The sequence below is a fragment of the Ictidomys tridecemlineatus genome, chromosome 8 (genome assembly GCF_052094955.1).
Source record: "Ictidomys tridecemlineatus isolate mIctTri1 chromosome 8, mIctTri1.hap1, whole genome shotgun sequence".
In the NCBI taxonomy this organism is placed as follows: Eukaryota; Metazoa; Chordata; class Mammalia; order Rodentia; family Sciuridae; genus Ictidomys; species Ictidomys tridecemlineatus.
This window is the reverse complement of record NC_135484.1, coordinates 17,431,915-17,447,245: the sequence shown is the minus strand read 5'-3', so window position 1 is coordinate 17,447,245 and position 15,331 is coordinate 17,431,915. Positions and strand designations below refer to the sequence as shown.

At 43.2% G+C, this 15,331-nt stretch overlaps 1 protein-coding gene across 3 annotated transcripts in view; it reads left to right on the top strand.

Annotated features, from left to right (window-relative positions):
- The window catches only part of Sash1 (SAM and SH3 domain containing 1), a 170,902-nt gene that overhangs the window by 98,551 nt on the left and 57,020 nt on the right, over positions 1-15,331 (top strand). For all 3 annotated transcript variants that reach the window (XM_078018931.1, XM_021723893.3, XM_005321353.5), the window contains 3 exons: positions 5,365-5,405; positions 7,821-7,907; positions 10,165-10,277. In XM_078018931.1, the coding sequence (XP_077875057.1) occupies positions 5,365-5,405; positions 7,821-7,907; positions 10,165-10,277 (241 nt within the window). The remainder of the gene's footprint in view (positions 1-5,364; positions 5,406-7,820; positions 7,908-10,164; positions 10,278-15,331) is intronic.

The following is a 15,331-nucleotide window of genomic DNA, read 5'->3' as shown; positions in this document are numbered from 1 at the left end:
GGTTTCCTCTCCTGCCGTTACCCACGGGCCTTCCCCAGGTCACTCCATCCCCTGGGCCTCTGCTCAACAGCCACCTCTTCCGGAAGGCCTTCTTTGTCCACTCCACCTGTTCTCTCCCCACTCCTTGACTCTGCAGTCCTCCTCCTGTCTCTCATCCCGGCTCCAGGGCACCATTCTCACCTGTCTGGTTTACTGCTATGTTCTCAGTGCTTCAGAGGAGGCCCACGCACACTGGGAGGTGAATTAATTTTTATTGGATGAAATCATGAAAATGGCTGAACAAAGCAATCTGACAAAGAAACTGTTAAAGACTGAAGTGATATGTTGGTCTTTTCTTCATCACTGTGACTAAAATACCTGACAAGAACAATTCAGAGGAGGAAAACTTTTCTTTTGAGCCCACTGTTTTATGTTCAGCGGACTCCACTGCTCTGGGTCATCGGATGTGAGATGTGGTGGAGGAAAGCTGCTTCACTCATGGTGGCCAGGAAGCAGAGAGACAAGTCGGGAAGAGACATATAATCTCCGAGAGCACACCCCCAGTGACCTAGTTCCTCCAGCCACGCCCCACCTGCCTACAGTTACCACTTAGTAATCCAGTTGAATCTGTCAAATGGATTAATCCACTGATGACATTACAGCTTTCATAAACTCGTCATTTCACTTCAGAACATTGTTACAGGAGCTTTTTGGAGGATACCTCAAATCTAAACCATCACAAAAGTTCTGAGGATGCTGGCCTTTCAGTTGATTTTTTGATCTAATTAACAATTCCTTAATTAAGGAATTTTCTTAAGTGAATTTTGCCTTCAGAAACATCTCAAGTAATTGAGATGTCTTTACAAAAAAATATTCACACTTCAGCAGTTTGGGGTTCTAATAGTAGTTACTGGTGAGAAGGGATTTGCTAAGGCTCAGTTCTGAGACTTTAAAGGCAATACTTAATGATTGTCAAATACTTACGTAGGTTTTCAAAGTGCAACAGAATGTTAATTATTGTTTCCTGGTTATTGAAACCCTACTGAAGTTCTCATCCTTTTTACTCCATTAACAATGAAAGGGATTGATCCAAAAAGCCCACAAACCCTCCTCCAGTGCCTGCTATGCTGAGGCTCAGCATCTGACTGGAAGAAGGATGTTCTGCCAGGAGGCTTCTTTGGAGCTGACATCTAAGCATTAATTTCTTCCATTGGGAAATCAGTAAATGATGACTTCTACCTGCCACCACCCAAGTTTGAAACCTGGGTTACATCATTGATTTTGGCTCCTGCTGGATGAATTTTATAATCAGTATCAAGGAGAAAGGAGCTGGCATTTTGGATCCCTTCTCTGCCAACTTCTGTTTACAGTTAGAATTCACTGTGTCAAAATTCATACAGTGTCATTTTTCTCCTTTGAAAATGGATGAGTTGAGGAGCCTCACACTTGGGAAACATTAGCTTGTTATTCTCTGACCAGTATGTAGGTTGTGGAAGTTGTGAAATTTTAAAAACAAAATTCCACTCACCAACTGCAACACTAATAAAGACACTACAGTGCCATCTGCTGGTATTCTTGGGAAACGCAAGCAATGTGGACAAGACCAAACCTGAAGATAAAATTATTCAAAATGCATCATAATTTAAAGAAAGTAAATAAAAATAATAAAACATTGTAAATCAGCATTTTAGAGAGAAAGATACTGTTGTATTTTGTTATAGCTGTATAGTAGTGAGAGCTTTTTGCAGCATAATTTTTTTTTTAAGAAAGAGATAGAGAATCTTTTAATATTTATTTTGTAGCTTTTGGCTGACACAACATCTTTATTTGTATGTGGTGCTGAGGATCGAACCCAGCGCCATGCGCATGCCAGGCGAGCATGCTACCGCTTGAGCCACATCCCCAGCCCCGAAGCATAAGTTTTAACATATTTTATGGTGTCTGGCAGAAATAGTGAAAAATGGGTTGGAAAAACAGAGATGAACATTTGATTTTTTTAAGCAAAAAATTGAGATAATTTTAAATACATTTTATTCAGAAAAAGGACTGGATCGGTTTCTACAATAGGACTGCAGTAGGTTTCCTTGACACAATTCCTGGTGACTGCCAAGTACCATGGACCTTGGGTCATGTCCTGGGCGGGGTGGGGGGGTTGTTTTGTTTTTTCTGTTTTCTTTTCTTTTTCTTTTTCTTTTTGGTACCAGTGATTGAATCCAGAGGCGCTTAACCACTGAGCCACATCCTCAGTCCTTTTTGTATGTTAGTTAGAGACAGGTTTTCACTGGTTGCTTAGGGCCTTGCTAAATTGCTGAGGCAGGCTTTGAACTCACAATTCTTCTGCCTCAACCCCTCAAGCTGCTGGGATTATAGATGTGCACTACCACGCTCAGCCTCTTTCCTTCTTTCCTTTTCTTTTTGGGGCTGCTGGGGATCAAACACAGGGCCTCATGCATGCCAGGCAAGGGTTCTACCACTGAGCCACATCCCCAGCCCTCCATGAGTCACTTCCTTAACTTCTAGAGACCAGAGTTTTCTGTCAAATTGGGATTTACATTAAGTGACTGGGAAAGTTTCTGACAACTTGATAAGATTTATTATTCTTAATCAGCAAAGGGCTTAAGGAAAGTAGTGTTTCTATAGACTATTTTCCCATGAAAATGTTTGTATCAAAAAAAAGAAGTTTGTGCATATTTCTAATGTATTACATAGTTAGCTAGTTTCATCTAGATCTGGGGAATTTGATATACTTGGTCCTTATCAATTAGGTCAGTACTTTCCTAGTCCTCAGAATAAGCATAAATATAGATGTTTGGCATCCTTTGCTTTAAGTGGTCATTTAAACTGACTGATAGATTATGGCCCATTGAAGAAAGGGGGACTGTTACATGTGACCAAGTTTCAAAATGCTAGAGTAATTTTTAATTTTTTTAACGTATGAGTCCAAACAGTTTAAACATTTTTCTTTGAAATTTCTTTCCTTAGTCCCCAACCAATTGGCCAACTTCTTAGTCTTAGCTGCCTTTCGTACCTTGAACATGGGGCATCCTCCTCCTCTTCCCTCTTCCCCTCTTTCCCCTCCTTATCCCCCCTCCCACTTCCCCTTCTTCTCTTCCTTCATGTGCATCTTTGTTCATGTCCACCCCCTTCCCTAGCTTGAGAGTCCATTTCTTCATAGGCACCCATGCACCTTACTTGTGATATCATTCAATCCATTTTGGCTGAATGATTTAAAATTTGAAACAGCAACCTCTTAAAAGTCTCTTTAAAAAGTCTCTGTATGTTTATGGCATTTCATTTTTGCCAGGATAGAAGGAACAAAAGTAGACTTTATGAGCTACATTTTGGCACAATTTGACAACAAAGTAGGTTTCCCTTATATTTTCTGTGTTGGCTGCATGGTAATAAGGGGAAATAGCTAGAATTCAGACTTACTCTTGTAAGTGAAGCACTGAGAAAATTAGAGGAAGAGAAGTGCTTCTCCCTGCAGGTGTTTCTCCCCTGTCTCAGCTCCTACTCTCATCTAGACATCTTCAGATTTTTTGTGCTGGTCAAGAACATTTCTGTTCTCGCAGACTGGAGCAGGGTGATGTTTGCAGACTTACACCCATAGCCATCAGCCTGCATTAGAAATGGTGGAGCATTGCAGGTGGCCCTGAACAAGAAAAGCTCCTGTCCCCTTCTGTGGTCACCTTGCACTCCTTATAAGTGAGAGGTAGGTCCCTGAGAGGTAATCTGGATGTTCTGCTTCTCTTCCTCCAATTTTCTCAGTGTAACAGGTTTCCAGAATGAAGCCTTTGCACTCTAACTACCCTGTTTTGTTAGACACCACTTCATGTTCCTTTCTGGCAGTGAACTTGCAGTGCAGATTCAGGTGTGAGTCCCTTGAGTGCTAAACTTCTGCTCAGCCTCTTTCTTTCAAAATTTCCTTCTCATCAAGCCTATGGACTCCGAACTTGCTCTTGGGCCTTTGGACTTACCAAATGAAAGATTCTGCTCCAATTTCTACTGGTCGCTTTTTGAGACAACTAACCTTAACTTTCTTTTGCTTTCCTGCCTTTCTGCTTTAAAATTGGTATTGAAGTATTTTCTAGAGAAATGCTTACTCCACTGGTGTTAGGTCGTGTGTACTTTTCAGGTCATTTGGGTTCACCCACGTCAGCCGTCACAAACTGGCAGTCAGGCTGTAGGATAGCGCGTGGGGCCAAATCTGGTGCCCAGACATGTGTTGCTTAATTGGACTCATTTTCTAGAAACATTGAAGTATTTGCTATCACTTAAAAATGTGGCTCTCTCATCTGAAAATGCAGGTTTCTGGCTTGTCTTTTGATCTTGGAAGATCTGGCAAGATGGATATTGCAGTTGCCAGTTGGCAGCCACCGACTGGAGGAGCTCTGTGCTGGCTGCCTCCTCTGTCTGGCATCCGTCTCCCATTGATGATCTCCTCACCCTCCTCCCACCCCGCCCCGTAGCTTTCCTTCCACTCCACTCACCTGCTGGACCAGGCGGCCCACGTGGTGCCGAGTTGACAGTTTCATGATTATGTGCTTTTTTCTATTCCACGGGCCCAAGAGAAGTCCCGGTGGCAGTGACACTACTTGTAGTTAGTAGTTCGCAGCGATGGAGGAGACTTCAGTGATCTTCTAGTGGGGTCTGCCCTCTTCACTTACTCTAGCCTTGTCCTGGAGTGAGTCTGTAAGAAATGTTGGCAAATGGTACTGGGATCTGTTCCTAGGAATCCAGCAGATGGGTGGGAAAGGCGAGTGGTAAAGATCCTCTCAGAATGTGGTTGTAGTCAGCTCTTTCGCTGCTGTGATCAAAAGACCTGAGGAGACAATTAGAGAAGAACATATTTACCGGGGGATTCACAGTTTCAGAGGTCTCAGTCCTTAGATAGCCAAATCCATTCTTTGGGGCTCAAGGTGAGTGGAACATCATGGTGGAATAGTGTGGCAGAAGAAAGCAGTTGGGAATAAAGCCTCAAGAAGGAAGGAGAGAGAGAGAGAAAGAGAGAGAGAGAGAGAGAGAGAGAGAGAGAGACACTCCACTTGCCATATACAAAATATATACCCCAAAGGCAGGCCCCCAGGACTCACCTCCTCCAACCACACTCTACCTACCTTCTGTTACCACCCAGTTAATATATATCCCTATCAAGGGATTCATTCACTGATTGGGTTAAGGCTCTCAGAGCCCAGACATTTCGCCTCTAAACCTTCTTGCATTGTCTAACCCAGGAGCTTTTGGAACTACCTCATACTTAAACCACCCAAGTATTCCTGGCTGTGATGAGTGATAATGGGTGCTGGGTTCCACTAGCTAGAAGGGTCTTCAGTTCGCTTCTCAAAGCAGTGCTCCTTGGTAATCTGATTTGTCTTTCTCTTTTAGGCACCCTCTTCATAAATCAAACTCAGAAGACGGCTCTGTAGGTCAGTACCACTTTTCTTGGTTTAAATATTTATTTATTTTATTTTCATATTTTATAGAAAATAAAGACTTGTGAAACTACAAAAAAACCACAAAAAAATCCTTCTACCCAGAAGTAAACAGTTAAGATTTTGATACACAACCTTTTTCTTCCTCTGTCTCTTCTCTTCTCCTCCTCTCCCCCTCTCTCTTTCCCTTCCCACCTTCTTCCATAGTGTAGAGTTTGTTTTTAAACAAGTAGACTTATATTCGAATACTGTTTTAGAGTTTTGAAAAACCGAAAATTATGAGCACCTTTGCAGTAAAAGTTATAAGTCTGCATGGTATTGGATATGTCATAGTTAAATAACCATTATCTTCTTGGCTGGACATTTAAGTTGTTTCCGCAGACAAATGATGCTGGTATAAAATTCCTTGAATCTCTATCCTTGATAATGTCTTTAGGGTAAATTCTTCAATTTATAATTTTTGGACCCAGAAGTATGCATTTAAGGCATTAGGTATTTTATATATTCTAGATTAGAAAACCCACTCTTGATTTTTCGTCAGAGCTGGGGGGTGGGTGGCTAAGAGTGACCTAAGTGCTCAACTTGTGCTGCTGGACTTGAGTCACCTCCCAGGCCTCAGTTTTCTCCTCAATGGGAATGATAACATGATGCATCCTGTAAGTGAGTCTTAAACGAGATGCACTCATTAGATAGCAAAGTGCCCGGATATAGTAAGTGCTGAATAAATATAAACTAATATTCTTTTTTTTTTTTTTGGAGATGTATCTCTAGTTCAGAAACATGAGAATGGAAGAAGTGGGGAATATAGCTCAAAGAAATGCATTATATTCTCAAGGCGCCTGAGAAAGGCTTGAATAAGTGACAGTCACTCTGCTTTAACCCTTCGTTGCTGCACTTGCTTTAGTGTGTTGCCCAAGGGCAGCAGGGACTCTGAAACGTGCCTTTAAGGTCTGCATGCAGAGGCCATCTAGGGCTGAGGGGCTCCGGTTTCATTCCCATGGCTCTGGGGTTGTCCGATCTTAAATGAGGGCCCCTGTCTTGAAAAATGACACCCTGCAAGCCTGGGAGCACCATGAACGGAACGGGTTTCCCACATGTTTGCTCCAAGCATCGCTTTGCTGGGAACCACCAGTCTAGACTGTGCAAAGCCACCACTTTGTCCTTTTTCCAGTGGCCACAGAGCAACCAGACAGGCACCAAACGGTGACGGAGCTGATGCTCCCGAGTTTGCCACATCAGCACAATGGCAGATATCACTGCTGCCACTGCCTCTTATTTTTAAAGAATATAGGACTGCTCTACCCTTTCATCTTACTTCCTCATTTGTTTTTTTGTTTTGTTTTATTTTTTTAATACCAGGGATTGAACCCAGGGGTGCCTAACCACTGAACCTTATCCTCAGCCCTTTTTATTGTTTATTTTGAGACCGGGTCTTGCTGAGTTGCTTAGGGCCTTACTTCGTTGCTGAGGCTGGTCTTGAACTTGCAATCCACCTGCCTCAGCCTCCCAAGTTTCTGGGATTATAGGCAGGCACCTCTGCCCCCAGCTTCCCTTTACTTATAAAAAGTGTTTCATAGGATTGATGATCAGGACCCTACCAAGTATTAAAAGTGTCTATCTGTGGCAAGGAATTTGTTTTCACTTATAAGTCATCCAAAATAGTCTGGGAAGGGTGGGAATTTAGAGGGAGACCAGCTGGGAGGTGTCACAGCAGGACTGCAATGTGTTTTTCTTGTCACTGTGCCCTGGCTAATCTGTAGGTAGGTTGCCAAGTGGCCTGAATGCCAGAGAGGTGGGAATCATGCCCCACCCATGCCATAGCTAGACCCAAACAATCTACACACCAGAGAGCAACAGTGTGGGTCAGTGTCTCTGAGTCCCCCGCCCCCGCCCCTGCACAGCCACGCTGAAGCCCCCAGAACCAGCTCTAGTGACCCTTGAGCCCAGGACTACCAACCATTCTATTCGGTTCTCTTCAGTGGATCTGGAATAACAGAAATTAAACAAGTGTAGATCAACGACAGAAATAACAACAATAGAAAGTCAACTTCTTAGAGTGTCCTATTTGTGGTATCGTGGAAATAATTGTGGCTACGACTGAAGGAACCACAGACAAGGCAGAATGAGGCAGACTAGTTAAACAAACATCAAAGCGGATACAAGAATGCACATTTTGCCGCCCTTTTGATGTTTCTTTATTTCTCATCTTCACCCTACCCTATTTCTTGCTACTAGGAAATTTGCATTTCTTTTAAACAACTTTATAAGCATTTCCCAGTCATTCACAAACTGAAAGAGAAAAACTCTTTTTTTTTTTTTTTGGAAGCTTTGAAATGACAAGGAAGAGGCTACTTCTGCTATCAATGAATTTATTACTGTGCCTTTTCTTCCATTTTTCTTGTTTTAAAGGAAAAGGAGATTGGAAGAAGAAGAATAAGTATTTCTGGCAGAACTTCCGAAAGAACCAGAAAGGAATAATGAGACAGACTTCAAAAGGTACTGTAATGCAGCTGGCGGACAGTAGGTCCTTTTAGCTCCCAAACCAAGCCTGTGTACTAATCTAAATGGGCGTTGAAAGTTCAAATAACGCATTGCATGTGCCTGTAAAATGGTTAGTTTTTCGGACATTCCGATTGTTAACTTTAAGATTAACATTCTTATTGTTAACTTCCTTCATCTGGGTCATTTTTTTTTTAACTCAGAAAATGAAACAGGAGTGGTTAGTGAGCAGTCTGCTCCTTTTACAGAGCTGGGAGCAAAGACCAAATTGTTAGTGCTCTCAGTAACACCGAACTCAGAAATATCTTTACTCTCCGAGAGCGAACCTCAGAGAGTCGAGAGAGTCCCCCTGTTTGTTAGTTTGGGACCCTCCTGTCCACGCCCCCACTCAGAGCCTTTGCATCCCCCTGAACTTTTGACGCTGTTCCGTGGCAGGGCCAGTTATGGGGTTGTTGCCCCTAGAAACCCTCTAATGGTCTGACATCATGGGAATTTGCCCGGGCTGCTTTGTGAAGGCGGTTCTGCCCTACTCTGAGTCTCTTTTTTGTTGTTGTTTAGATGGAAAGTAAATATGTCATCCCTTTGAGGCCTGTGTAATTTATGTTCCCCCAGTCTTCACAGAGAAAACCAGAACAAATCCACTTCCAGATTCCAAGTCTGACTAAATATGGTGATCAATAAGGGCACATTTTTTTATTCCTCACCAGTGACACTACTGGTCTTTCTTGACAAAATCTTACGTCCATGTCTGACCCTGTTCAGAACGCTTCTCCAGTGACTCCTGCACAGAAATGAGAAAAGGGGACCTGGACATCAGGCACCCCCACCGCACACCTGGGTCCTGGGCAGGACTCAAGTGCGGTCACTTTTCTAAGTTGTTCTACTTAGAGGACTTGCTCTGAGACACCCCCAGTTTTTCCCTTGGATACAAACCCAGGATCGTTTGTGATTGAAAATGAATCTTGTATTCAAATGAAGTCTCATTTAGAAAGAAAGCTCTGGAGAAAGAGAGGTGGGGAGAGAGGGAGCGGAGGAAGGAAGAAGCCAGCATCTTACCAGTTCCCAGGGTTTATTAGAAACCCACCCCACACCCCAACACTGCCGTGCTCTCAGAGGCATTGTGGATAGCGAAATGCACTAACCTGGTAGGAGTCTCTCCTCGCCTGGCGATGGAAACTTGAGGGGCACTTCTGAATTAATTGATTGATTGATTACAAAATAGAAATTTGAGACAGGGAAACACAGGGGACATAAATCTCAAGATAGGCTCTGCCTATAATGGGTTCCTAGGAGTCTGCAGCTAGACTCTCTGGTTCTATCCCTGTACACCCAGGGCAGCTAAGCCACGGCTGAGATGCTGTGATTTCAGAAGTGTGTGAGGAAGACAGGGCAAAGGGGAAAGAAGAGGCGCTGGATGTCAGCTTTCCCCTGCGGGCAGCCCACTGTCACCGACCTCCTTTCACACCTGCTGACCAAGGCACAGCTGCCTCAAATATATTAGGGCTGATGCAGTCTGTTTGCTTTGCAGGAAAAGGGCTTTCAAAGGATCCTAAAGGGGATTCTTTTCCTCTTCAGTGGTCTTAAGTTGGAAGCTGACCTTTCCTCATAGTTTGGATAATTATTATGACAATGATACTTCCAGATACAAATGCCCATAGTACCTTTCCTCATTGAGCTCAGCGTACTTCCCATCTGTGATTTTATTATCCATGCTTATCCTGTGAGGACCTACAGCCACGTGACTTATCAGGAATGTAGGGCTGGAGCAGGCTGCAGGGTTCAGCTCTGTGGCTTTACCTTTTTCTGCCATGGCAGAGGGTTCACGCCCATTTCCAGCAAATGTATGTTCTTCTCTTTTGCACTTCAAATGGACGGACTCTGAGAGCCGGTGGCCAGAGGAGACCTGGAGCATGGACCAGATCCAGCTGGGTGTTTAAATTAGGTCTCTGCCCACCTGTCACAAGGAGCTCCTTGTCAGCTTTCTTCCAAAACCAGATGCTCCTTTCCAAAAGTGCTGGTCATTTTGAAAGATTTGCACCTATTGTAGCATCCACATATTCTCGGAACACTTTTTGCAAGTAGCCGTGCTCCTTGGCATCCCGAAAAGCAAAATGTTTCTGCTTTGTGTTGCTCCAGCCGTAATGGACAGTGGAGGCAGTGTCCGTCAGAAGCAGCCTGCCTTTGTCCAAGATGATCACGGGCCCCATTTCCTCTTTGGGTTTTACTTCTGATGTCCTTTGTCTTGAATCTCCAGGAGAAGATGTTGGTTATGTCGCCAGTGAGATAACGATGAGTGACGAGGAGCGGATTCAGCTGATGATGATGGTCAAAGAAAAGATGATCACCATCGAAGAAGCCCTCGCCAGGGTAAGAGAGCAGGTCTCGGGCTCACAGCTCCTTACACTTAAAATGTTTGGGGGCTTCCAAAGGTCCAGAATCTCATATCTAAAGTAATGGTGGTGGGGGGCACAGTGCCGGGAACTGGACCCAGGGCCTTGCACATGCAGGGCAGATACTCTACACTAAGCCACGCCTTCAGCCCCTGAAGTCATATTTTGCTGATATTTTGATGGCCATCACTTACCTGCACTGTCAGATGAAATATTGATTCCATCCTATTCATTTGATACAAGCATTCCGCCTTACAACGTGAAACGTCATCCAGCAAACACATGAATGAATGAGTGGCAGGTATCTCATCTGTGGACCACTTCAGTAAGGGAATGACCCTCTGAATTCTTTTGGGAAAAACTGATAAGAATGTAATTCAATTAATGGTTAAGAATGAAATTTTAAACAAAAATTAAATGTATTATAAACATTATAAATGTCAGTTCTAAGAGATCAAAATTGTGTTTCAGGAATGCCTTAAAATTTTGCTTACTTTCACACCTAAAATAATATTATCTGCAGTTTATTGTGTCTTTCCCCTGCCCCTGAGTTAAATTAGAAGCCAATTAGCCTTTAGGATACTGAAATAGTGTTTATGGAAATGAGGCAGTAATTTATTAAGACGTTTCCTATTTTGTTGTTGACTGATGTGCTGACTGGTTTTTGAATGGTTGGTTTCTTACTGTGATGACTAGTCATAAGTAGGTAGGGTTAGAAACTAACAAGCCTCCAAGTCACTATGGAACGATTGAATGAGTCGTAATTCTGCCTTTGTGTTAGTCCATTTTGTGCTGCTGTAGTAGAATGCCACAGACTGCATAATGTAAAAAAAACATGAACTTGAACTTATTGGTTGCCAGTTCTGGAAGCTGGGAAGTCCAGGTAGATTTGTGTTGTGGAGGCCATGCTCCTCATCCAAGATGGCACCTTGCACACAGTGTCTTCTGGAGGGGAGGAAGACTGGTTGCTCACATGGCAGAAGGTGGAAGGGCCAAGAAGGGAAAAGAGGCTGAACTTACTCTTTTATTGATCCCACCAGTGAGGGCAGAGCTTTCATGGCCCTACTATCTCTAAAATTCCAACTCCCGCCTCTTAACACTGCCACAGGGACAGCCAAATTTCAACATGAATTTTGGAGGGGGAAATACATTCAAACCAAAGCAACCATTAAATGGAATCTTAAAGGTCTGAAACCTTGATAAGCATACTCAGCTTAGCTTAGAATACCTGACTCTGAGCCTCAGGAGCATGTGTTGCTGAAACAATGCTGCAAGAAAAAGCACTTCTGTGATGGAGAGTGGGACTGGATCTAGTAGGTGATTTGAGGGATAGGGCTGCCTTGGGACACCTATCTGCTGACATTTCTCCATCTCTGAATTTGGAAAAGTGCCAGAGACCTTGGCCTCCAGAGTCCCCAGCAGATTAAAGCAGTGGCAATGGCAGGGATGTTGGCTGGGCTTACTGCAGATAAGCGGATTGTTGCCAGGACTGGTGATGAAGCAGGTAACAGGTGTCAACATCCTGCCCACATTGCTCAACTCCTGCAGCTTCATGCTCAGCCTGGTCCGTCTCCTTTCTATGCCCTTGACCATGTGGCACAGCTGCTGGCTGAGATAATCCCTGCCCCTCGCCCTGTTCCATTCCTTGGTCATGCCATAGCATTTGGGAAAAATCTAACTGAATCCCTAGAAAACAGATATGGGAAGAGTGAACCTGTATGTAGTTTCACAGACACGATGTTTACCTGTCCTCTGAGTAGTGATGCCCCACACTGCTTCTTAATAGTAAAACTGAAGGTGAGAATGCAGAAGATGTCCACAGACATCCCACACACAGCACCTGTGTTTGAGAAGGAAGTTGCATGTGATATACCTAATCTAGTTTTCATGGAGCAAGGGAAAAATGTTAACAAGTGACCTTACTCTCATCCAACTTATATAGCATATTTCACTAGTTGACAAAGAAACCAAGGAATACTTTCAAACTTGGGGAAGAAGTGGAAAAAAATTGCTTCAAGCTTCCTGAGCTTGTAATTTTAGCAGCTAGCCTTGTTTACATCAGAGATGAACTGAATGAGAAAGTGGTCTTGTGTGCAGGTTTGCATGTAGCTTTCAGTCATGCAACCTGGCTGCTGCCAGGTGGGCATCTTTGCCTAGTTTCAAATGCAGCCTCCGTACTCATCAAGACTTTAGGAATGTTGCTATGAGGCAATCCAGAAAAGCAGACAGTCAGGAAAAAGAAACAGTTGCATTCTTCACACTTTACTAGCTTCTCCATACAGGGCTGGGTGCCCTCTGACAGATGATGAAGTGTCAGGAATGCTTTTTTGATTGCTCTTCTCGGGGCAGCATGCATCTCCATTACTGGGCCCTCGATGGGATTCATTTTAGCTAGAGACAAAACACTTCCAGTAAATGCGATCAGGAACAGAAAACAGTAAGCAGAGAGGACCTGCATCCTTCAGCTTGTGGCCAGCTTGAGGATCTAAATTTACTCGATCACTGTATACAGGAAAAGCTAAGGTAGACCTCCTATTATGACCATGATGAGAATGGCCCAAACCCCTCAGGCTGGGTCAGGGTGTATCATTGCTCCAGGATGTCAGGTGGGCTATGCCTTCCACTATCAATCAAAGTTGCAAAGACTCATGGGTAGAACTTCTGGATGTGAACCCTGATTGATAATGACACAACATCCATCACCAGAGGAGTTTCCTATGCGCCACTGGAGCTGGATGTCATTGTATCGGGACAGTTTTTTTGCCTGTGTACAAATTGAGACAGTTGGGTCCACCAGGCTTCATTTATATGAATTTGATCTCACGGATGGCTTGTTTTCCCACTCTAAATTATACAGCCGCCATTCACACCCGGGGAAACCCAGTTACCCAATACAAACAAAGATCAAGGTGAAAAAGACTACAAGGTACTAATATGTGAAACAACATGGTAAGCCACAAAAGCATTCAAAGAGAATGAAGTTCACTAAATTACACTCATCGCACTCTTTCTCAACGCCTAATTTATAAAGATAGCCAACTTAATTTATGATTTTTTATATTTTATTAACTGTACATTTCCATCCAATCTAATGGCATTTTAAACATTTTCTAGTAGTTTTGTGATGAATATTTACTATATGTGTTTTTAAAAAGTCAAGCTCACTAGTTTAAAAAAAAAGTTTAGGGGGCTCAATGTAATTGGCCGGTTCTGAATAATACAGTTTCCGGGTACTAATCTCAAGGGCATACGTGGTTCTTGGCAAGTAAGTTCAGGGTATTCAGATCTTTTACTGGCTGTGCAAAGCAGAGGAAGCCCAATGAGGTTCTTGGAAGTTATAGGTAATTCATTTACGTGTGTGTGTGTGTGTGTGTGTGTGTGTGTGTGTGTGAGTGTGTAGAGGTACGAAGACAGGAGAGTAGGGAATAAACTTGCATTTAAAGCCTTGGATAAAACAGAATACTGTGAATTGTTTTGGCATAATGATACTCAGCAACAATGGAGTATGCTATAGAAAAATACATTTTTTGAAAATTTAACTGGAAATCAGTCTAAAGGAGAGTGAGAGTGACCTTTGGTGGTGATGTGATGGTTGTTATTTCCTTAAAAATAGAAATCCTGATACTAAAGACTACTTGTGAAATGTGATCTGATTCCTAAACATTATACATTTATCCATCTGATAAGCATGTGTTTTGGTTCCTCAAAGCCACATTTGTGTAAAAGTACAAAATAAAGTCCTTAGATTAAAAAAAAAAAACTAAGTTGATTGATGATTGCCAGTTAGGAATCTGTATCATTTTTCATTACAATGAAATTTATTTGGCTGCTCCTGGTAAGTTGAGGCTAAGGTGTAGCATGAAAATGGAAAGAAAACCTGATAATCCCATAATGATCCCCTTTACCAACTGGCAGCTCCTCTCGAGTATTCAGGGAGGATGTAGCATCTCAAAAACGATACATGCACATGAGAAGAACATTCTAGCATGGCGGGGGGACTCAGAGGGGTTCAGTAACTGCCCTGGGCTCCCAGCTTCCCGGCCGGCATTCAGTATCTGCGTCCAGCCTCTTGCCCAATAATCAGTAATGCCCGACTCCTCCCACAGATGTCCAGGAGAGAATTTGAGGCAAAAATAACATTTGGAAAAGTTGCCTTCAGTGCGGTGGCTTTGCCACGTCCCAGAGCTCTAGAGGTTGGGATGGGCCCTGTCACTGTCACATGGGTTTCCCATCAGGCTATTTCTGTTTTTAATTTGCTTGGTTCATGGAATTCGATTTGATCCATGTCTTAAATTCATGTCTAAAAATGGCTTTATAATAGAATATTAATGCAGTGACAACCTCATTGTACTAAGTAGCAGAGTACAGTTTCTGTTTTATGAAAACATACCTAGAACTTCTCACATAGGCCATTCTCAAAGATCCTTCATCTGATTTTGCTGTCAAATTTTCTCCTTTTCCTAAAGCATTTCACTTGTCTCTATGGGTTTTTTTTTGTTTGTTTGTTTTTGTTTTTGGTGCTGGGGATTGAACCCAGGAGCACTTAACCCCTGAGCTACCTCCCCAGCCCTTTTTTGTATTTTGTTTTAGAGTCAGGGTCTCACTAAGTTGCTTAGGGCCTGACTAAGTTGCTGGGGCTGGCTTTGAACTTGCAGACCTCCTGCCTCAGCCTCCCGAGCCCCTTGGATTACAGGTGTGCACCACCACACCTGACACTTGTCTTTCTGTGTTTCAAAAACCAGGAACTTGGTTTGTAATCAGAAGCTTTAAATATCTCTGAAGATATTCCAGTTGTCTGGTCATTTTCCTCCCCGTCCTCCAGGGCCTCAGTAAACTCCAGAACATTTGTTGGGCAGTGACATTGAACCAGTCGCTTGCTCTCTTGAACGAGAAATGCAAGTGAGTTTTAAGTCGGTCAGTTTGAGTGCCCCATGTCTCTGAGATGTCTGCAGCCTCGCCCATTGTCTCCTGAAAAGAGAGTGCTTTTGACTTACACATGTTGGAGGTGTGTCAGGGGCCACACGACAGACA